This window comes from Phaenicophaeus curvirostris, chromosome 7, assembly GCF_032191515.1.
Source record: "Phaenicophaeus curvirostris isolate KB17595 chromosome 7, BPBGC_Pcur_1.0, whole genome shotgun sequence".
Taxonomy (NCBI): Eukaryota; Metazoa; Chordata; class Aves; order Cuculiformes; family Cuculidae; genus Phaenicophaeus; species Phaenicophaeus curvirostris.
Window position 1 is genome coordinate 32,053,441 of NC_091398.1, and position 24,205 is coordinate 32,077,645.

The window sequence follows — 24,205 nt, forward strand, 5'->3', positions numbered from 1 at the left end:
ACAAGGTATTTTTTTATCTAAAACTTTCTCAGCTAACCAGTAATTAGCTATAATATTGAAGTTCAACATCTCCTAACTGAGGAGTAGGATGAAAGTTCCACAAATAATTCTCATCACAATAGTCTGCCAGACAAGTTCTCTCACTTTGGCAACCCAGCCAACCCCAGCAGAGCAGCCACAGGTGAGAGCCAGGAGTGTCCCCTAGTGGAATAATCCCCTGCCCGAGGATCTAGGTCCTACCTCTGAGTTTATACTGCTCCCCGCTGGCAGCATTGACTGTAAAGGTGTGAGAGTCTTCATCACTGGGTGAAATCACAGCTCCAGCCAGCTGCAGGGTACCCCTGGGCTTTAGATGCCTAGACTGCTCATTCACAAAGTACTCCAGCAGGCCAGCATCATTGTTTAAAACAAAAAATCTGCAATGATAACAAAGCAAACACACTAAATTAAAGCAGCTCATTCTTTTCAGTTTTTCTGGGGTGAAGGGATGGTGGAGAGGCAGGCAGAAGAAGTCAAGACTTTTATTATAAGTTGGCCCATTAAAGACTTGAGTCAGTACAAGCCCAAACTTATGAATTATGTCCCAAACAAGACTGGACAAGAACTAAGTTCTTACAATTTTTTTTCTCAAGAGACCAGGGATTGCACAACAGAACAGCTGTGCCCACAGAAGAGCGTTGTTGCAAGTGTTTGAGAATTAGAAGAATATCCTGAATCTCTAAAGCTTAACGCATCCTTAAACTACTTAAGGGTAAAGCAGTCCCATGTATAAAACCGATGAGACAAAACTGTGAAACTGGAACAACTCCAGAATTAAAAAGAAATTACAGTGGACAATACGCTTCAACAATACAACAGAGTTTAGCGTTAAGTGGATTAAGACAAGTCCCTGCATGTCAGCAGCACCACAAAAATCTGGCCAGTGTAACATGCTGCTAAGGACTTGTCTCTCTGATACCAATCTGGTTGTGCTGTACTGATTTAGGAACACCAGCAACCAGAAAGCCTGACCAGAAAGCTTTACCTGTCAAAGAAAGTAAATTTATTCCATGGGAGACAGACATTCTGGAGAACCAAAGGGAAAAGCTTGCTCGAGTCTGGATTTTGAGTAAAGTTTTGGGTTTTTTTTAAAGCAATGGCATGATTTGGCATAAAGAGCAAGCACAGACAGCAAAGACAATATTTTTAACAGGAAATGGATGAAAAAAAATAATGCTGTACATGCTTTTCACGCACACCATCGTAGTTAGAGTGTAACTCGTGGTGGCTTGTATTTCCTGTGTATTCTTTTTTTGTTATTCCTGCCTTAAAATAAATATTTTGCATCTACACAGTAGCTTAATCTATACTGAGAAATGCATGGCTCTTCTATAAAGGCTGCCTAACAGAAAAAGGGAAATCAAGTATTATTAAAAAAAAATCTGGAGCATTCATTTAGATGCTGCAAAGATCAACAGTACTAAAAAAGCACCATAAAAGACTTACCTGTATTGCCAACCAGTGACGAGATTGGTATATTTCATTAAGTAGCCATAAATATTTTCCATGTGATCGCTATTAAAATAAATAGAGAAAAAAAGCAGTCAGAAAATACCAAACATTTTAGATCTTAACAGTTTTTGATGATCATTATCTATTCTCAGAAAATGAATGTTCACCTTCATTTTTAGAATGGCTCTCCAACTTTAACAAAACTACCAACACTTAAAAGATTTTCCAACTACATTCCTAAAACAGTTTCAAGACAGTCAAACCAGACTTACTGAACTCCAAATAATTTCAAGGTATAATTAGTTTCATCAATACCTGATGTTTTTTCAGCAGGCACTTCTGGACAGTTTTGTAGTGGTTTGGGGTAATTAAAGACTCGGTATCCACGCTGCTCCTGGTTCCTGCTCCCTCTGCTAAGCAAGCTTTGCATTTTGGGACTCTTGAACAAAATTACCTTTCCCTAGCTTATTAACACACACTCAATCGTGATCACCAACTGAAACCAGTCCCCTAGGTGCTCCTACACCAATATGGGTTTATTTGTCCTCGATCCCAGAGCCCTTCCTGACTCCACTAAAAGGCACGCTCTAGAGCAGATGTTCTACAGAACACAACAGGCAGGTGCAGGTATTCTGAAATGTAAAACAGGAGCCAAAACTTCTCCTCCTCTGTCCCAGCAGGAAAATCAGGTAGTTTCAAAACCTCAGCTTGCAACATCCACCAGAAACAAGAACCCACTAATAGGGGGTATTCGTTCACTTAGTATGACTACAGGCAAAATACATTGCTACTTCTGAAAACCAATTGTCCTAAATAAGGCTTCCAACTCTCATAGCTATGAGTGAATCATCTTAAAACCAAAATTTAAAGATCAACTTTATATTGCACATTCCAATACTTCTAGAAACGCCACTGTAATGCCCTCACCTCTTACACTTGGGCACAATCCTATATTGAAGAACATGTGACGGACAATTCAGGCCCATCATGATAAGAAAGTCCCAATTATTCCAGTGAAGAATGGAAACAATAACCCAAATAAAAGACACTACTTGCTTTTTAAATGAAATACGTATTTAAGCCATTTATTTAGTTTTTAAATTAGGATTTCTGTAGCTTGTAGTATGCTGAAGATTAAATGAAAATTATTCACAGTCCATTGGAGTAGCAGCCTGTGTTGGTCATCAAGAGGTGTAACTACCTCTGCTTCAGCAAGAGTGGAAAATGGGAGGAAAACTGGACTACTAGAGCCAAGGGACCATCTCCATGAGTGTATTTTGGTTGCAAACACAGTCACACCAATTACTGGGGTAAATTTTAAGTAACAGCTGAAGCTGCTGTCTGCAGCTCCTTTATAAACAGCATCAGTATCATCAGATTAGACACCGACAACTACAAATTACATTAAATTTCATCCTAAAGAGAGCTATTTACAGTGCCCCTAACAAAAATAAAATCAGAGTAAAACACTGCCATACAAATCAATGCCACATCACTACCATTCAGTAATACTATTCAAAGGAGAGATGCAAGAATGCATGTTTTTGAAGAAAAAACAAGTTCGCAAATTTTAACATCACATTTAAAACCAAAAATGTGTTCTAGGTATTACTGCAGCAATCCGTATTGCAGTAACATCCTGCAATGGAGAGCAGCCAGCAGGACTATCGAGGAATTTAATTTCTAATATCTTATTAAATGGTTCCACAGATAAAAATAAAACTGAGGAGAGCAGAGGGTATTCAGGCTATCATATGTTTTAACTGCACAAAAAGCTAAAGGAAATACAACCTAGCTCATCCTCTGCAGACGCCTCTCATTTGTTATTATTGGCATACAGGGGAAGTACAGTTAAGACCTGCTCGCTGTCTTAATTTAGCTGTAAATTAAGAGACTGCAAAGTCATAAAAATGTATGAGCTTGGGTTTTAATTGTCTGAAAATTGTTCCTAGTCACAGCTAATTGTTTTTCAGTTTTAGCGAATGCAAACTTCACCCTTGCTTTTCAGTTAGACATCGCGCAGAGCCCAGCTCACTCAGGGTAGAGCTGCTGTGCCCACATACTCCTCGCCACTCAGGTCTTCTCTTGGAGTAGGTCCAAACTTCTCCAAATGCCTCCTCTTGAACAATTCCTTTCTCTAGCCTCTGTAGTTGCAAAAGGTGATGATTTAACTGAAAAACCTGCAAACCTTGGCTGATATTTAAAACATTTGACCATATACAGGCCTAGAGGCAAACAAATAAGCAAATAAAAGAGTAAAAACATAGACCTTACAGGCACTAGTCACACCCTCCCAGCACAAATTCCTACACTGTATGGGCCAGGGAATTTACAACACTTGAACTAAAGCTTATTTTTAAATAACTAACAATTTTACACACTAAAAAATTAAACCCACTCTGGAAACAGCAATTCACAAAAGGTCAATCCCATAACTGTACAAATCCACTACAGAAAAAACAGCTAAACTCCTCATCTTCTTCTGGGTAAGCCCTAGTGCTTTCCTATGGATACAGAAAAACACATTCTCCGTATTGTTTATGAACAACAAGACGTGGTATTACAACTAGAGCTTTTTTTTCAATAATTTTAAGATGTAAAAGAGTTAAGATTTGGGGGAAAAGAAAAAGACAAAAAACCTACACAAATCACAAACCCCCAATAATATTTCATTAGTATGGAATTAAAAGCAAAGCTCTTCAGAGCACAACAGAGAGTCCTTAGATGGTAGGCTTTGAGAACAAGAGGCTGGGGTTCAGGCACTTGCTCTGCTCACAGTCACAGACAGTAAAATACGAGTAAGATCTCCCAGCACTGTTTCTAACAGAACAAGTTTTACTGTAATTTCACAAGTCATTTGTGTACCCAAGAAGCCCCCCCAGTTCCCCACATTGGGGTTTTTGACTTCTAGAAAACAGAATTTTCAGGAGTGAACTTTAGCCACTCAACAATTTATCTCAACATTGACAGTGAGATCTGGCTGCATCACGATCCTTTCCCACTTTAGCAAAACCTCTTCATTCATGCTGCTGGCTATGTGCCTGCACCTGGGTACCTGTAGCTTGTCATGGCCAAGATGCTGTTGTGGCTATTCTAAGTGCTCACAACAGCCTCGGATTGTCAAAAGAACAGCAGCAGCACAGCAACAATGAGTCAACAACCTCGAAGTCCTTATTTATATAGAAATTAGCACATCCTTTTACAGAATGACAAAAAAAAAAATTATTAAGTGTTGCAATAGACCTGTCAGGCCTTAAAGATGTAAAACCATTTCATTTTAATTTTTGTTGGACCACTTTAAGTGAGGGCACCTTGCAAAACAAAATCCAGGAAAAAATTATGCAGTAACTCACGGTACAACATCTTAACTCCAGCCCAGCACATTTACCACCACCCCCAGATGTCTGTGTTTTTTTCAAAGGCTGAACACCTCTGCACTTGGCTGCCCATTTATCACACTTCTTTAGTTTACCATATTGTGAGATAGATCCAAATTGTCCCTGTAAGCAAATAACTGAAGCCTATGAAAAACTACAAATCAATCCATATTTTTTCCAGAGAACTATCCCTCTATGAATTCCAAGGTGTTTACCACAAGCTGGATTTCTACATATCCACATGCTACTAAAATACGATAGGAAAAAAACATTCACGAAGGATTATTGTCAGTTTATTTCTTCTTTTCTAGTTTTATTTTCCTTTTCTAGTATACCTCAAATTTCAGCAGCTGTCAGTGCCTTGCAGGCTGGTCTCCTGTCCTGGGGGAGGAATGAGATCATGTTGGTCAGGCCCAATTCCCTCCTTATCCTGTTTACATGCCCAAGTCTTGAACACAGATGCTGAGGAACAGCAGTCCCAGAATGACGTCCTTCAAGAGCTTCAGCCAAGACACCCAGATTCACATCTGACAAGCACTGGGCCAACATTTTCCTCCAAGATGAAACACGGATGCAGAAGGCCTGCCCGCCCTTTTCTCCCACCCCTCATGGTGCAGCTCTCCCCAAAAGCCCATCACGAACAAACCACCACTAGCAGTGGCACAAAATTACACCCATCTGGAAAGCGATTACAGAAAGCTTCCAAGCCTGCCTTTCCGATGATTGTCATTTTGCTGAAACCCAGACAGCACCATGTGGGACGCTTGGAGCAGCCAGGTCTCTGAAGACCCAACAGCTGTTTGAAGAGCAAATGCAGCAGCCAAGTCTTGCCCACAGACTAGCATAAGGCCTGGCTTCAAGTGGTAGCTGAGTATGTATTGATTTTCTTCTAGCAGGAGGGACAATGAGGAGCATGGTGCCCATGCAGATGTCAGATAGGATTCTTGGAAGTGGGATCCAGCCTCCATAGCTGCCACCACAACTGTTATGACACTAGCCAAGGGAAGAGGCTCCTTTCTACTAAGCTCATAGCAAGATGCAAAAGAAAAAAATGGTGAAAAACAGCCTTCAGACTAAAAGCTAGCAAAGCATAAAGCAAAGAAAAGAAAGAAATCGGGACTGTCAGTGCAAACCAGTGAGTGGTTTTCTCTACATAGTTTGAAAAAAACAGTGACCATTTTCAAGGAACTGTTCATCTCTATCTGCCCACGGGTTTGCTGTCTGTAATAGCTTGCTTTTTTCTCACTGACCACTGCAAAGTGCTTATCTACAATGCACTCATTCCCCTTTTTTGTCAAATGGAGGGGAAGGGTGAGAGAGAAAAGAAAGAAATAAAAAGAAAACCCTACATCAGCAGCAGAAACTCTGGGCATATCTTCTGCAACTACAAAGATCACTTCCTCCCAAGAAGCCACCATCACATTAAGCACACTCCAGACCCACAGCTTGTTGATATAACTGTGAGTTCCCCTGTACACCCAGCAAGGCAGGGCAGAAGCCTCCATGCTGCTTACAGAGTATCTACATCAATAAATTAGCTCTGCTTTTCCAAACAGCTTTGGGAAGAAAACTCTGACCTTGCTGTGCAGCTCACCAGCAGTGCCCCATAGTGAACTGTGAAGTGGCAGCAAAGCTCCTGCTCTTCAGCTCAGGTGTTAAGACTATTTGACCGTATGTTCAAAAACCAACAAGTGCAACGAAAAATGGCCCAACAATACAAGAACGTTGACAGCAGACCCTGGGGATGCTTCAGAACACCACTTGGCCACAAGCATGCTGGCAACAGACACATCCTCATTAGATATAAAACCTTCTCTAAAGGTTTACTCCTGTAAACCCTTGAGTGCACAGGCACGCATTGGAAGATGTGCAGGCTTGCCACAAAGGAAGGGTGTGGCAGAGCTGAAATGAGCTGTCAGCTGTCCATGAGCCAGGCCTGACGCAGACCAGGTTTCCTATCCTAGGGTAGAAGCGCTCTCCCACCACCCAGCTCCCCAGCCCCCTGCTAGCAACACAGCGGTTGCACCTCAAGTTTCTATCAACACTGGTTCTCAACAAGAATGATAAATCAAGCTTACAGGGTTTTTTTAAAGCCACCCTAATTAAACTTGCATTTGATTCTCTTCTTTTGTGTACAAATGCCACAGGTCAACTACACACAAATGAAACTGCAGTGTAAAATTTTTGTAGGGCAGTAAAGGGAAGGATTTTATTTAATTAATAAGTAGCAAAATACTACTCTCACTGGGCCACTGCAAAGCTATTTAACTGCTTTATCATTCAGAGAGCTCTTCAGCTCTCAAAATACATCTGCCTGGAAAGAAAAAAAAAAAAACCTGCAGCAAATTTCAGCCGAGCAAGTTCTCCTGCATGTATACAAACAGCTCAAGTCAGCAAGAACTACACTCACGTACCTTTTATTTGCGCATTTGCATCAGCATAACACAACTGAAGCTGAACCCTAAAGCCAGTAGCCAACCCTGCAGATTTTTCTGCAGTAATTACTACTCCGGTTATCACTGGAAAAATAATTGTAAATGTAGCCACAACATTTTAGAGCTGAGCATACAAAAACCAGGAACCTCAAAAGGTCTAAACTCTCCACTTGAGAAGGACTATTGCCTGCAGCTTTGCTACCACATACGCTACCGGTGTGCATCAGCTCATCATAATGTACAGTTTCACATTATTGCTACCAAACCTCAAAACTTTCCCTTGAAGTATAGTTTCAGAAGACTCCAGCAGTCAAAGATAAGCTACTCTGCTTGGCTAACTGTACTGGCATAACACACGCCTAGGCAGACACACCAGTGGATGAGCACCGTGACAATTTTGGCCTCTCTACTATCTCCAGCATCTGAGAAAGCAGCAGACCCCAATAAGCACTGTCCACAGAAATAGGGGGAAGCAACCCCCTGAATCACCAAGTTATTCTAAGCGCAGTCCAGCATGGTTTAACTTGCCACAGGTTCTACCCCAAGGCATTTTGGTCAGCTTCTAGTCTAGTAACTCTCATCCTATCAGAAATATAAAGATACACCCTTCCTGGCTAAACACATATTTGTGATTCTCATAGGATGGTTTGGGTTGGAAGTGACCTTAAAGATCACCCAGTTCCACCCCACCTGCCATGGGCAGTGACACCTTCCACTGGATCAGGTTGCTCAACGCCCCATCCAAACTGGCCTTGAACACCTCCCGGGAGGGGGAATCCACAACTTCCCTGGGCAACCCGGGCCGATGTCTCATCACCCTCACTATAAAAGAATTATTCCTGATATCTAATATCCCCTCTTTCAGCTTAAAATTTTCAAGCTCATGACTTTCTTTTAGTTTATGATTTTAAAAAGGTTATATTGATACTTTGGTCTTTGCAGCAACAAAACACTCGTTATTAAATTGAAGGTAAATACATGGATCAGCTACTCTGGAGAAGTCTCTGACCTTTTTATTTTTAAAACATATTTGAAGCATTTCAGATTCAATGCAGAGGATAATTATCACCACCTTCCAAGCAATCAAGAACACACTTAAGTGACTCTGTTATCTTAATATTCAGAAAGATCATAAGCCTAGAGTACAACACAGGTAAAAACACCGTGTGGATCACCAGACTCAAGAAGCTATGGCCAACGGTTTGAAGTCTAACAGGCAAACAGTTACAAGCAGCACATTCAGGGGTCAATACCACTAAACGCCTCTGAGCCAGCTGATGGACAAGCATGTATTCTGCAACCTCTCAGGTAAGAGCAAACCTAGGGGGAGCAGCCAGGACACAGGAGGGCGGGCTGCCTTTCCACAGAATCCCAACAGTCCAGAGGAACAGGCTGAACAAGACCGTCTGAATTTCGACAAAAGCAATGCAAAGCCTTGCGCCTGGGATGGATTAATCCATGGAGCAGTGCAAGCTAGGCATGTCATGCCAGACAAGAAAAGGCTGAGGGACCTGGGTCTGTTTAGCCTCCTTCAGAGGAAGGGGGCTAGGGGGCAAAGGGAATCTCACCTACTCACGTAGCAGATGGAGACAGACCCTTTTCATAGATGCACAGCAGAAAGGCAAACAGTAATGGTCTCAAGTTTTAAGAAAAAAAATTTTGTTTGATACACAGAAAAAAAAAATCTTCACAATGAGGGTAAGCCCTGGGCCAGGATGCCAGAGAGGCTGTGGCATTTCCATCCTTGGCCCTCAACAATGAACTTGAACTTTGAATCTAGCCCTACCTGGAACAGAAGGCTGGACTAGAGATTTCCCAGGGTCCTTCCCAATCCAAATCACTGATTCTTAGCTACAGAGAAATTCAACAAAAATACTCCTATATTAAAACGTGGCCATAAAGCTCTCAGATGGTTTAAGCTTTAATTAAGAAAGTACATGTGTTAACTTAATCACCTATGATTATGACAATAATAGAAAGAGCAGGACTACTTTTGTTTCAGTGCTTTACATGGACAATGATTCCTAGGCAATGAATTATTCAAAACCGCTCTTATTCATTGTTCAGTGAGCATTAGGTATTATTCATTTGGCACTCATACACTGAAGCATTTCCTTATGGTTTTCTTCTCTTGTGCTCGTCAATGTTCATGAAGGAGTCAGATACCAATGAAAGACAAGGACATTTTAATCCTATGTTACTTATAGGGAACTGTTAAGCAGTGTATTTTCAGCCTCTCTGAGACAGAATAAAAATTGGACCACAGCTATTTTATTCCTACATTCAAATTACAGCTTCTGCTGATTTCAGCTGCAGCTGTGACCCTGCAAAAGTTCTGCAAAATCAGAGCAAACTGTTCTAAACAAGGCCCCTGAGAAAAAGAGGAACAAGCAGTTAGTGATTACAGGGGAAAAGTAGTTTAAACAATGACTGTTACCACAGAGGAAGTCAGAGCCAAGGTCAGAAACCAGCTCCTTAATAAAAAATCCTGCAGCTCTACCCAGCAGATCTCATGCTTTGTTACATCTCTACTGAAACTAAAGAAACTTCCCAACACAAACTGGGCTCTCCAGAAAACTGATCTGTCAATGCCTTAACATTACTCAAGATTTTAAAGATTTCCAGCCTCATCAAAACCTCAAGCATTTACACCTGGAAGGAAAAAGATGGATACCTACAACAAAAAACCTTCTCCCTGACAGCGACATTCATGCTTCAAAGCATGTTGTCAAATATAAGATTCTCAGCTTAACAAACGTGAAGAAACAGCATTTCTTCTGCCCCACTTCTGCCTGCCCTCCCCTCTCACGTCAGGACTAGACACAGCACAGAAAACCTGAAATGGTACAAGCTTTGCAAGCAGCCTACAGAGAAAGCTGTCCCACAGCATTACCCAGAGGCTGTGATCCACCGCAAGAATTCATCAGCACCAGCAGAGTGCACATCAAGGCAACATCCTTACGTAAAGCGGGGTCCTTGCACACATGCCTTAATTTTCACAGTGCAGTGAGTATAGTACAAGGACCTACCCAGGATAACTGAACAGCTGCAGCTGGCACTTTCTCCTGCTGCATTAAGCAACATGATTAGGTCAGCCACATGCAGTTTGTTTATCATCTTTCCTCTGGGGACAGAATGTGTGTGGCAGAGCAAGATGTTAAATGTTGTGGGTGATTTTAATTAACTTGCTACTAAACAACTACATTAGAAAAGGTGAAGTTGAAAAATACCCTGCACACTTAGAGAAAGACAAACATTTGTAAGAGCCATCACCTCCTGCAGAAGTCTATTCCACGGAAAGCACAAGTTATTTGATATTTAGAAGCTCCTCAAAAGTTTGTGCTTCTTTAGTTTCACCCTATTCCAACTATGAATATTCAGCATTAACACAAACATCCTGCTATACCTGAACCAACTCCCACATTTGTTGCTTCTGCCCCAGCAAGTTTTACAGCCTGCCCATTCAACACAGGGATGCTCCAGAAAAGAAGGACAAAGAGCTGGAGAAGGGAACACAGACCCTGCTGACCTGGTTCAGGAACTGGTTTCAGGTTCCCTAGTAGAACATCAGCCACCATGAAGCTCCTTTTCAAATCATCCAAATCTGTTTCCCCAACTCTAGTGGCTTCTTACCCTTCACATACTGATTTACTTCTTTAAATTTACAATGAATCTTAGCTTCCACCTGCTCCAACCCCATTCTTCCAGGCCACAAATAAACATGTGAATACGAATGGCTCACCTGCCTTTTGAGAAGTGCTTGAGGCTTCAGCAAGTGGTAAAATCAGCTTGATAAAAGATGACTTTAACATTTTAATAACATGGAATGGATCCTGAGGTGGATATAATCAGCTGACCATTTTAAACAGGTTCTTGTCTATACTAATGAGCAGATTATGCCAAGTGCAGCATTTCTTAAGTGGTGTTATGAACTAGTATATTCATTAATCAAACACTCAAATGAGGATAAATACATTCAGGCACCAGTTTTTTCAGCTGTTTCCATCCTGCATACAAAACAAATGTGACAGACCTCCTAATGTGATTTTTAGTAATGAAAAGGAACACAACACACAACCACAAAAATTCTGAATTTCAGAGTAACCATTTTAGAATTTTTTTTAGCACCTAGTTCATCACAGGTCAAAAAGCCAGTAGCAAGTCAGGAAGTGAGGGCTTTCTGAAGGCCACACTAGAAACAGAAGTAAGGAAGATGAGGGCTCACTTAGACACAAGTTTGACAGCAGAGCCACCAGCCAACCCAAAAGCTGTCAGCAAAAGCACAAGGGCAGGAGCAGCAGAAACCCCACCCCCATTGGTGGCTGATGCCTCAATGCCACAACGCGAGCAGGTTCTTCCAACAGCACAAAACCAAGAAAGCGTGGTAGGCTGTGAGAGGAGGGAAAAGTCAAAGCAAGCACAGCCCCTGCCAGACCTCCCAGGTAATACCACAAAATTACAGCCCCTCTCTCTTTGGTTGCACACAACGAGGAAGGAAGGGGTTTACAGTCATTGACTACGGAGGAACTCAAAAATCTTTGTTTCAAGCAGTGCAGAGAAAAAGCCCAGAAAAAGGGAGATGGATAATAAAAAGGAAGTACCAGAAGCATCAGCATTAGAGAGATCTGTCCTAGTATAACACCAACAGTTACATGAAGGCTTGGGTTTCATTTCTTCCATTTTTCAAGTGATAGAGACTTTTAAATTTTTGCCTGTCTCAGCATTCCAGAGTTAATTAGGTCAGCTAACACACACCACCACAGACTAAGCAAGAATTCGATGCTTACATTAATACTGTGGTAAGAAACATTAAGTTCAGAGACAAGAACAGAGGACCAGCAAGGAAGATGTTTGCCACAAGAAGCATAGTTAAAAACTGTGCTGCCATCACCTTCTGTATCCATTTCTACCAAGCTGGTTTCAGCTTTAATAGCCAAACAAATGAAATCTATCGTCCTGAGATCAAACATTCTTGGAATGTGACTAGAAACACATAGAAACTAGAAAGTCTCTAAGTTTTGTTGCAACCAAGACGAACATCAACATCACTCTCAATAAAACGCCTTCATAGCCACTCAAGAAAATTCTATTATTTTCAAGACACTTTCCTTTATTATTACTAATTAGATCCTTTTTGTAAGTTAGCACAAACAGAAATCATGAACACTTCCACAATCTAGCTCAGTCTCACACATTTTGCTTTTTATGTGTTTGAAGTGCAAAGGATTGTCAGTCACCCTCCCAGTTAATTTCAATCAAACTCAGAAACAAGCATTTCCTTTAGAACACATTTCCCAAGGGATCACTTCATGAAGAAGAAGAGTTCTTGAACATATCGAAATCCCAAATTAAAATCTACTCATGTGTTTCAGCTACGAGTTCTGCTACCTTATCACATGCTGACCTGCTCAAACACAGACTGAATTAAGGTCACTAATTGTTTACTTACTGGTTTTAGTATTTATGAAGAGTGGTTAAACAGTGACAACTGCAAAATAAACAAAGCCACGTGGTGTGAATTTTGGGCTTGTCCTATGCAGGGACAGGAGCTGGATCCCTGTGGGTCCCTTCTAACTCAGAAGATTGCAATTCTAAGCCCTTAAAAGACAGGTGACCATTTCAGTTGCTTTAAATTTATCTTTTTTTTCCCTTTTCTTTTCTCACTGTCAAATGCAAATCTAACTCTTTTTGCCAAAACCCTCTCTCTGCTGTTTGTCTGCATCTGTTTGCTTATGCTCAGCATCTCTTACTTCATCCAAAGCCACATGGAGCAATTCTGCAAGAGAATCTGCCTGCAGCTGATAACCTAATGACAAGCAGAAGCCACCCAGCATAAGGAACCCTCTTACCTGCCACTGACACTCCTAGCAAAATTAACACATAAATAAAGTAATATTAGTCTATCAAGTTGACTCCTTCTTCGAAGCTACTTTCATCTACATGTTTTTCTGCACTAATTCACAATCATCAGTAACCTCTCAGTAAACTTTCAGGAACAGCTAACCAAGTTAACGTTCTTCTTTCAAAAAAAAATTAAAAGACTTAATCTATAACATTTTATAAACATATATGGCTAAATCCATAGTGAGCAGATGCTAAAACCATTTCAGAAATAGGAAACAAAGGCAGTTACCTACAAAAACACATTTAACTTGTAAGGTTAAAAATCAGCAATCATTTGGGAAATTCACAAACAATTCACATGTATTTCTATCAGTCAGGGAATAAAGCTGGGAATCCTTTTAGAAGCTCAACTGATTTACATATTTGAGGGTAGAACCACTAAGAAAAACATAAGAGGGTGGCACATTAGCAAAGCTCCAACTTGAAAAGCCAATCTTGTTTCTCTAGTCAACCACACTGCTTTGAACTTTTAAATCTGTAGATAAATGAGAACCAGTTATTGCAAGTCATTTCTCTCAAAATTACCTGGAAGCCTCTCAAGCCAGCCTGAAATGACCTGGTTTACTTCTCTGGCACACATCCTGACCAGCTCTCTAGCTCACAGAGATTCTGCTTTCTAGTTGTGAAATTTTCATGTCATCTGAATGACTATGATTCATGTGCCACAGAAGCGCCTTCCAAACCTGTCTCCTTTCTCTCACTGCTTTGAAATTACTTTGCTCATTTAATCCAGAGCAAGGCAGACACCAAATGAAGATGGCTAAGAGAAAAAGCAGAATTGATGAATACGAAGAATTCTTTATACAGGCAATGCTGCACTTAACTTCCTAGCTTGCTCACTTCTGGGAAAAATTATTAAAAATTATTTTCAAGTAATCTTTTAATGATTTAAAGTTATTCAGAAGTCTCATCTCATAGTACCTGTTTCTCTAAAGGAAAATAGGGAGTTAGCATGCAGCACAGCCTCTCCAGCTCTCTTTAGCTACTTCACTGCAAGTTAACATTCGCGCTATTCCTGACCCCAGACAGGAAAATACATCGAGAGTTGGCTGCACTCAGACATGCTCTGACCTTCATCATATATTCATAAGCAAACAAGATAATTTCCTGACAGATGTCTAGAAGAGCAGTTTCTCAAGAACTCTTAACTTCTATTAAGCCAGAAAAAAAAAAAAACTGTCTTCCTGTCCTCTGAAGAAACTGAGCCCTTATGATCAGCAAAGGAGGCACTGATGTACTAGCTGCCTGAACTCACCAAACACAGGCTACAAAGAGAAAGTCTGCAAAGAGATTCCACTGGATCTCCACATTATCCAAAATGTCTGTCAGCCTCTGGTTGTCTCCTCTTCTCCACTGCAATAAGTGTTTGGTCTAACTCTATCACCACTATTTAAAAATCTCCCTATTATTCCCATACAAAAACATAGAGTTAGACTTCCTATTTAATTTATTTCACAGAATCACGATGTTGAAAAGACCTCCAGGATCATCAAGTCCAACCATTCCTATCAACCACTAAACCACGTCCCTGAGCACCTCATCCACTTGTCATTTAAATACCTCCAGGAATGGTGACTCAACCACCTCCCTGGGCAGCCTCTGCCAGTGTCCAATAACCCTTTCTGTGAAAAAATTATTTCTGATGTCCAGCTTGAACCTCCCTGGTGGAGATTGAGGCCATTCCCCTTTGTCCTGTCCCCTGTCACTTGGGAGAAGAAGCCAGCTCCCTCCTCTCTACAACCTCCTTTCAGGTAGGTATGCATTTCTAGACACGCACTTCACCACAAGTATTTGTGACCTTCCAGCTCCAAGTGATTAAGTCTTCATTATTTCAGGTTCCAGTAGCGTTGGTGACTTTCTTCTTCCATAGTTATAATTCCCCATTTAGAGCATTAAAGTACCAGGTACTTGTCATCCCATTTGTCTGATAACTCAGCTACAGGTGTTTTAACAAGATGCTTCACCAAACACAGAGCTGTACTTCTGCACCAGATGCAGCCTACCCTCAGTGAGTACTTCAGGACCCTGCTTTGTATGACCATGCACTGCTCACAGTCTGTGCTCCCAGCAAATCTGTTTCTAAAACACCTATTTTAGACACTGATTTATTATTAGAGGTGTCTTTATTTCATCAAATACATTTTAGAAAAAGAAGTAATCCACAAAGCAAGAACTAAACTACAGCATCCCATCCAGGAGAATTTCCTAGGGAGGCAAGGGGGAAAGGTGATATTTTGTGGGTAATTAGATATAGAGACAAATGTAGGAGTAAATAATTGATTCCCAAGAGAGCAGAGATTAACAGCAAGGTACCTCAAGTGTCCATAATAACACAATTAGTACATTAAACTTGTCTCAATGACCTAGAAACAAAAGAAAACATAGTTTGCAACAGAGTATTAGAACATATTAAACTGGATACTGGTAACTGAGACGAATAACATCAACAGTTCCCATTTATAACTCTCAAGCTGCCAAACTAGCTGTCACTCAGAGTGTTAGTTCAACTTTTGACCTGCAAGCCACAGCACTGAAAAGAAACAAAATACCTGGATTGATAATTCTAAAAAGTGGAATTTCACTGCATAGCACTAACCTGTGACCACCACTTCAAACATACCACAGCAAGAAGTGTGTCAGGCAAATCAGGCATTGTGCCCCTTCAAACACCTCCAATTCCACGTAAAAACATAAAATACTTCCATTTGGCTTGCATAAACAACTCCTGTTTCACAGGCAAAGCACATGGACAGTGAGTGCTCAGTCACAGTAACAGCAATTTTTGTTAGACAATTCAGAGTTATACTTGAATCCAGAGTTTTTTAAAAAAGAGTGCAGAAGCAACTAGAAACAATGGATAAGACAACCAACAACTGAATGCGACAAGAAGCTTTCCTTATTTAACAGCCTGAAATACCAGCTTGGAAATCACCACTTTGCTTTCTGGCACTAGTCACTGGAAAGGTGACTTACAACCCAGATTCTCAAGTGAGAACTGAGCTGTTTGCTCCCCACTAAAACCACTGGGAACCTACACAGTCCTGGTGCTCATTTGTCTATGCCATCCAACGGCCCTCCATCCCACGCCACACACAGATGCACCACACTCTAGGTTTGCTATCTCCACAGGCAGGAAACAGAAAGCCAGTCCATCTGGGCTGGCAGACGACAGCTTTGGAGAGTCTCCATTTGAAGGAGAAGTGTGCAAACTTCACATAACAGCACTACGTTCAACAGCAACACTGCAGAACTCCACCAGTCAAGGATGAGACCTAAAATACAAATTCTTAAATCTCTCAAGCGATGCCTTAGAGAGCCGGCTATCAATGTGAAGTGGAAACTCTTTTGACCAGAAAGCACATCAGAAAAAAGTAAATGAAAACCTCCAAATCCCTCAAATGTGCAGGCGAGCCATTTAAAGGAAGGACTTTAGTGAGAAGCCATTTCAAACCAATGCTCAGCTTCCCCTTCTTTCTCTGCTCTCTTCCACTGTATCTGCTATATCTGAGCAACTGTAGAATCATGGAATGGTTTGGGTTGGAAGGTACCTTTACAGGTCATCCAGGTCAACCCCCCTGCAGTGAGCAGGGACATCTTCAACTTGATCAGATTGCTCAGAGTCCCATCCGACCTGACCTTGAATGTTTCCAGGGATGGGGCATCTACCACCTCTCTGAGCAACCTGTGCCAGTGTTTCACCACCCTCAACATGAAATATTTCTTCCTAATATCCAGTCCAAACTTCTTGTAGTTTAAAACCATTACCCCTTGTCCTGTTGCTACCGGCCCTGTTAAAAAGATTTTCCCCATCTTTCCTACATGCCCCCTTTAAGTATTTAATCACCCCAATTTAGACTAACTGCAGCCTTTCTCAGAATAAGCCAGGCAGGGCAGAAACTCTAATTCATGTTAAGTACAGCCTTTCTTAAAATAAGCCAGGCAAGACAAAGTCCAATTTACACTAAGCACAGCCTTTCCTAAGGCAGGCAGGATAGAAACTCTGATTTACACTAAGGGCAGTCTTACTTAAAATAAGCCAAGCAGCACACAAACTCCAATTTATGCCAAGCGCAGCCCTTCTTAAGGCAGGCAGGATAGAAACTCTGATTTACACTAAGTGCAGCCTTTTTAAAAATAAGCCAGGCAAGACAGAATGTTCAATTTATACCAAGCACAGTCAGAAAGGCTAGAAATTCTGATTCACGCTAAGCGTAGCCTTTCTTAAGCCAAGCAGAGTAGAAACCCCAATTTACACTAAGCACAACCTTTCTCAAAATAAGCCAGGCAGGACAGAAACTGCGATTTACACTAATTGCAGCCTTTCCTTAGGCAGGCAGGACAGAAACTCTGATTTACACTAAGTACAGTCTTACTTAAAACAAGCCAAGCAGGACACAAATCCCAACTTACGCTAAGCGCAGCCTTTGTTAAGGCAGGCAGGATAGAAACTCTGATTTACACTAAGGGCAGTTTTACTTAAAGTAAGCCAAGCAGGACAGAAACTCGGATTTACGCTAAGAACAGCCTTTCTTAAGCCAGGCAGGGCACAAACCCCGCTCTACACTAAGCACAGCCCTCCTTAAAATAAGCCAGGCAGGGCAGAAACTCGGATTTACGCTAAGAACAGCCTTTCTTAAGCCAGGCAGGGTAGAACCCCCGACCTACACTAAGCCCACCCTTCCTTAAAACAATCCAGGCAGGGCAGAAACTGGGATTCAGGCTCAGCGCAGCCTCCCCTAAGCCCGAGGACCCACACGCTCCCTGCACGACCGGCTCCGCTCCCGAAAACGTCGATTCGAGGCTGCCAGGGAGCGCTCGGAGGAGACGCCGACCCACACACCCCCTGCCACGAAGTTCAGCTCCTCGGAGCGGCTGGAGAAGCACCGCAGCCCCTCCGGCGACCCCCGAACCGGCTCCCGCCTTCCCAGAGCGGGGGAAAAGAAGAGCCGCGAAAGCAGAAGCGCGTCAGCCCCGCCTTGCCCACCTGTACTGCCAGCCCTTGGCCCCGCGGCCGCTCCTGCCCGGCGGCTCCGCTTTGCCCTCGCCCTCCGGCCCCTTCATGGCCGGCTCAGCGCCCTGCATGGCGCACGCGGCCCCCCGATGGCGGCGGCGGCCCCCGCGCCGCGCCCCTTCCGGGTCAGCGCCGCCATCTTTAGTGCGGGCAGCGCGCCATCTTTAGGGCGGGCAGGCGCCCCGCCTCACGGCCCGGGACGAGGAGGAGGGAGGACGGGGCAGGCGTGCTCACCCCTCACAAAATGAAGAGGAATAACAAGGGAGAAGGAGTTTGCACCTGCAAGCGTCCTTGCCCCCTCCCAAAATAAAGAGCAATAAGAAAAGTGTGGGATTTTGCACCGGCAAGCATCCTCCTGCCCTCCCAGGTGTCCCCGTGTCCCCCCCCAAAGAAAAAGAGAGGAATAAGAAGAGTGCAGAATTTAGCATCTGCAAGCATCCTTACTCTTCCCTCAAAATGGAGAGGAATAGTCTGGGGTTTTGCAACTGCAACCATCCTTGCCCCCTCACAAAATAAAGAGGAATAAGAAGAGAGAAGGATTTTCCACCCGCAAGCATCCTCATCCCTCTCCCCAAAAAAGAGAGAGGAATAAGAAGAGTGTGGGATTTTGCACCTGGGACACAGCTTATTCTCAGCCCCTCCTATTCCACCCAAAGCCACATGGAGTAATTCCACAAGAGAATCTGCCTGCTGCTGATAACCTAATGACAAGCAGAAGCCACCCAGCATAAGGAACCCTCTTACCTGACACTGCCACCCTAGCAAAAAATAACAAAATAAAATTTTTAAAAAAAAGTTATATTATCAGTCTACCAGGTTGATTCCTTTTCTTAGAAGCTCCCTTCATCCAAATCACAGAATCATAATGGTTTGGGTTGGAAGGGACCTTAAAGCCCATCCAGTTCTACCTCCCACCAGATCAGGCTGCCCGAGGTCCCCTATTATACAAAAGATGCTAAAAATACCCTATATGAGAATTCACATAGAAGCAGAAATATAAAGTAGAATGTATTTCAGATAAATACTTTATTTAGCCTGAACATTGCCCCTGGTAGCAGCTTCCTAACTCATCAAGGCTGCTCTGGCTTTCCTATCTCCTACAAGCAAGATTCCACCTTCCCAGTGACATTCAAAATGTCTTTGCCTTTGCCAATCAAACAAGGATAGCACATGGCAAACATCATGTCTTAAAAACATCTTTATAACCTTTAATCTGGCTCTGAATTGGCCCATATCCACCCCTTCTTGCCAAGTGCACACACATAAACTCAGCTACCAGCCCCCAGGTGAAGTCTGCCTGTTGCACCTGCACCAATTATTTCTCCTACAGAGACATAATATATTACCACTGCACAGGCATAAAATCTCCCACTTCTGCCTTTTTAGAAGCACACTTGTCATTGCAGGAAAAAAAAGGGGGGGGGGGGGGGGGCGCGCTTTTTCAGCTGCATTTTTCTCCTGCAGAACTACAGGCAATATGGAGCAGGAAAGCGTGAAAAGGATAACATACATTTATCAACATTGTTCAGATCAAATCCTTGTAGGTCCGGTTATGGCTACAAACTGGAGTGTATTTTATTATAACTTATACTGAAGCAAGTTTGCCAAGTTTGCCATGATTTATCGTTCTGTAATTTTAAGAAATTGTCCAGGATATGATAAAAAATACGTATGTACCATTTCTTCTGAAGCTTATAGTCCAACTATACATGCTTAGCATCTCTTCAGATCAGTATCATTTTTTCAGAGCAGCAAGATCTATCTACGCTCAAAGAGTAAAACTAAAATCCAGCATATTTTTCATCATCTTGTGCTTAAAATATATTATTTAAAATAAAAATTAGGATACAATTTCGCTACCAGTCTCTTGTTGGTCAGACGGGATTTTTTTCCTGACCTAAGAAGTATCTTTGGATGAGTCCAAGTTTAACGTAGTTTTAAATCTACCTCCTCCTCTGGCAGCTTCTCCACAGAAAATAAGCAATTGCTGCTCCTCTCTGCTAAGGGAATTGCATCCTCTACAGTCAGGAGAAGGAATGACAACTCTCCTGGGAAGGGAAAGCCAGAAGTGCAGCCGCTATCACACGAGTGCGATTTTTTTTGTAATCATTGCTGAACTGTGGAAGCTGCTGGCTAGAGAGAAAACGACCAGAGAAGTAACTTTGCTAACAGCAGTTCACACCTGCATTTTTTAATTGTGCAATCAACGGTTCTTAGGGTTAGACTTTTTTCTCCAAGCAATTGATACTTGAGTTTATTAATAATGTGGGAAACATTTTATGTTTCCCCAGCACTTCTAGATAATTAACATGAAAGAATTTCCTATTCCTACTAAGAATAAAAGTACCTGCCTACTAAAACTGTAGATGCATGATACAAGAATAAGAAAGGAAATTTGGTTAAAAGAACAGCCTTCCTCCTTCAACATACTGAGTGTATGGCTGTATTCTCCTGACCATAGGTGAAAAGGGCCAGTAAGGCTACAAAAATGAAAATGTGCTACAAATTACTTCAGCCTCCTGAGTATTTTACACAGAAGTGATCATTTGAAAGAAGGTCTTGATTTTGGAACTTTGGAGGTACCACTGAGTTACTGAGTCTGTGGCTTTGCTGCACTTAACATGTGCATGAAACAGTGTTCTGCTTGACACTCAGGATCTCTGGTGCTTGTGTATAATGACTACTCATCTGTCCTTCTGTAGTCTTAATGAGTCAAAACTTTTTTTCATTTGAGCTTTTCAGTCACTGTCAGTCATCTCCTAATTTCTTTGCCCTTCTCTATCAATTGCTATGCATTGTATTCTCCTGTGATGCAGGTCCAGCTGAAAGGACCAGAATCGCAGACAGTAGCAGCTCACGTTGCCTACAAAGTTTCTTTCTCCATCCACAACCCATTTGTGTCCTTCACAGTCACATTTGGCACCATTTCCAGTTCCGCTCAGCATGACTTTGCATTGAGTCATGCTCTGGGCTCCTGCATTACATCACCCCAACACGATCCAGAACTGGAAATGTAAATTGGGGCAGCAGTGAAGGCTCTGGCTGGCTGGAAGCTGGGAGTGTAATCCCAGTAGCTTCCCTACTGTGAGGCACCCTCTGAGGAAAGAACCATGCCCTGGTAGCTCAGTGAAGAACAGGACTGACGGACCTTGTGTCTGCCTCCAGAGCAGCTTTTTTGGAGCTATTGCCTGTGTATGGCTATTTTCTTTAATACTGCTGTGTGGAGAGAGGCTTGCCACAGCAGTCATTACACGAGATCAGAGTCCACGGCAACCTCATGCCTCTCCGTACGACAGATCACAGAGATCACCCTCACATTGGCTTTTATCTTTAGACCACGATACCCTATGGTTCTGCCCACCACCCAGCCCCAGCTCTTGGCAACAGTAAAGCCCTTACACCCAGCTGTGGCAGGGACTTCCAAGTTCTGGCACAAACTAAAGCATATCCCAGAGAGAAATCTCATCAGCGGGAGATAAGTGTGTCATGAGCCAAGTCTAAGACATTTCTGTAGCCACAGCACTGAAAAGCACTTCAGCTCAATTCCTTTGCCCACGCTTGCACAGCAGCAGGGTTTCTGGAAGCAGGCAGTCTGCTGGAGCTGCTGCTGACAGTTGGATGTGCATCTTGGTTCTTCCCTCAGCACTGGCCCTCTGCTTGCCCAAGATCCACAGGGGTGCCTCCCTGCCCTTTACTCTCAAAGCTGTGAGCAAGCAGAGCGCTCAGAGTATTGCCTCACTGCCCACTGCATGTGCAAGCTGTTCTAGCACAAAGGGTGCTGGTCTGGAGCCCATCACCTTTGCCTGGTCCTCCTGAACCACAGGAAGCTTTGCCTTCTTCTTCGCCTCCACAGCCCCATAGGTGACTCCGCTTCCTGAGCTCAAGGGGATCTTTTCCATCCTATTATTACTTGCCTCAACAGAGTGTGAATCAGAAACTTCCTCCAGACACCCCCCTACTCAAGTCCTTTGTGCTGGGAATTCAAAATCACACGTTTATCTCACAGGTCCTGAGTTTTCAATAAACGTAGCACCTGCGAGTCCACCACTAAGGAGTCAGCTCTGTGGCACCGTGGCACAACCCAACAGGTTCTCTGCATGGGGAAAGTGAGCATGTACCAAATAAGCTGGGCTGGGTCACCTCCCAAGCATATATGGGCTTGCTGCAGGGAGAGAAAAGGAGGCCAAGGAAAGTGCATTCCCTTACCACCAGCCCAGGCCTGGAGTGTGCTCAGCTGACACAAGGGAAGCACATGCTGTGGTTGAGAAGCTTCCCAGCTTTTTCATCTGCCTTGTGGCCAACTCCAGCCTTCCTTAAAAAACTTCTTCTGCCTTACCCTATGGCACAACATGGCACTGCTGCCTTCAGCGGTTCTGCGGCTCACCATTAGGACTCCCTTCTGCCTTGACTCGCAATTTCCTGATAAACTATATTTTTTTATTAATGTTTCAACTAATCTTAACATCTACTGAGTGAATTCAGTTCTTCAGTCTCTAGCCCCTTCTCCTAGAAGCTTTTCTGTGCCAGGCTTTACTCCTACACACTTTTCCTGCATGGTTTCTATGGCAACATGAGTATCTCTCCATCTGCTGTAGATCTCCATTATCATGTTTAGCTGCTTTTTATCTCAGTCAAATGCCATTTCTAGGTGTATTGTGATAACAAGATCGATTTGGAAACCAAGCCAAAGCACTTGGTAATTTTTGAAGGCAAACCTGTCCTTCATAATTTGACCACTGTTTTTATATAAGCTCTGTTTGTGGGATACTGATACTGAGCTATTCTTATTACTGGATCTCCAACTCCTGTCTGCATGCTCTGAACAATTCTGCATCCACTTCTTAATTTCCACATTACATCCTTTCTTCCCATTGCAGCCAGCACTGCCTACAGAGTAGGTATATTTGGATTATGGAAAGTCTTTTTAGGTCTGTTGCCTAGGGTTTGACATCTAGTTTATAGAAAATTAAGTTACCAACACTGTTTTTCTTCCAGCAAATGCATTTTTCAGTTCTGATATAGTCCTGTTGCTTCTCTTGAAAACCTACCCCATTGGATTACAGAAAGCCCTAAAGAGTACAGGTCGTTTACAATTGGCTTCTCAGTTTCTTCTGCTTGAATTCCATAAATTACTTGGAATTACGTAGCTTTCTATAGGGCAAAAATCCAACCTCATTTTCTGCTAAGTACCTTTTTTGGGAACTAATTTAAGTACAAAAAAAAAGGTCTTCCTATATAATCTGATCAGAACATAGAGCAGAGAACTCAGCTAAATAAAATGAGTGGAGTAAAAACCTCACTGTTTATTTGTTTTTCTAGATCCCATGAGTCAGTAAAAGCAGACTGCAAGAAGTCCATGTGGAAGATGTAAAGCTGTAAGTAATTTGAATTGTCAGCTCTTAGGGACGTCAACTGACATTATTTATTTGTACCTGACAACCTGGAAGAGCTACTTTGAGATACTGCATGCTACCTTAGTATAAGCGGTTATTATTTACTACCTGTAATTATGGGATGGTTTCTGTGGCAACTCATAGCACATGGGCTCCTCTCGCCCACCCAGGCTGAACTTGGAAGCCCTTGTTCTAAACTCCAGACCTACCCCAAACTTAACTCAAACCATGGCTCCACAGGTGCATGAGAAATCTGAATATTTGAGTCTTGCTGGCATCAGCCCTCAAGGTTTGGCAAAAAAAAAAACCAAACCTCTATTTTCAGCTCCTCTTTCCCTAAACTCTGAAGTCTGCATTCATAGCGATGATACAAAATTCGTATTCTGCTTTGCTTCCAAGTAGTCACAAGACAGAAGAGGCTCCCTAAATCTTACTTCTCTCTGAAGAGATCATACAAACTAAATTAGAATATTACCTGTAGCTTCATATGCCCACATAGGATGTGAACTGCGAGGCAGACAGTGCAGGACATCTTGGGAATAGTGAAAAAGGGAGAAGGGAGTGATGCACAGAGAAAACTATCTTTCAAAACGT

At 42.5% G+C, this 24,205-nt stretch overlaps 1 protein-coding gene across 3 annotated transcripts in view; it reads right to left on the bottom strand.

The window, feature by feature from the left end:
* OSBPL11 (oxysterol binding protein like 11) overlaps positions 1–18,299 on the bottom strand; it is a 43,266-nt gene extending 24,967 nt beyond the window's left edge. For all 3 annotated transcript variants that reach the window (XR_011337756.1, XR_011337757.1, XM_069861498.1), the window contains exons 1-3: positions 18,192–18,299; positions 1,486–1,554; positions 241–416 (exon numbers count right to left, since the gene is read on the bottom strand). Coding sequence is in view for 1 of the 3 variants with exons in the window: in XM_069861498.1 (XP_069717599.1) it covers positions 241–416; positions 1,486–1,554; positions 18,192–18,289 (343 nt within the window). In the remaining 2 variants the exon portion in view is untranslated. The remainder of the gene's footprint in view (positions 1–240; positions 417–1,485; positions 1,555–18,191) is intronic.
* Between the last annotated feature and the right edge of the window lie 5,906 nt (positions 18,300–24,205).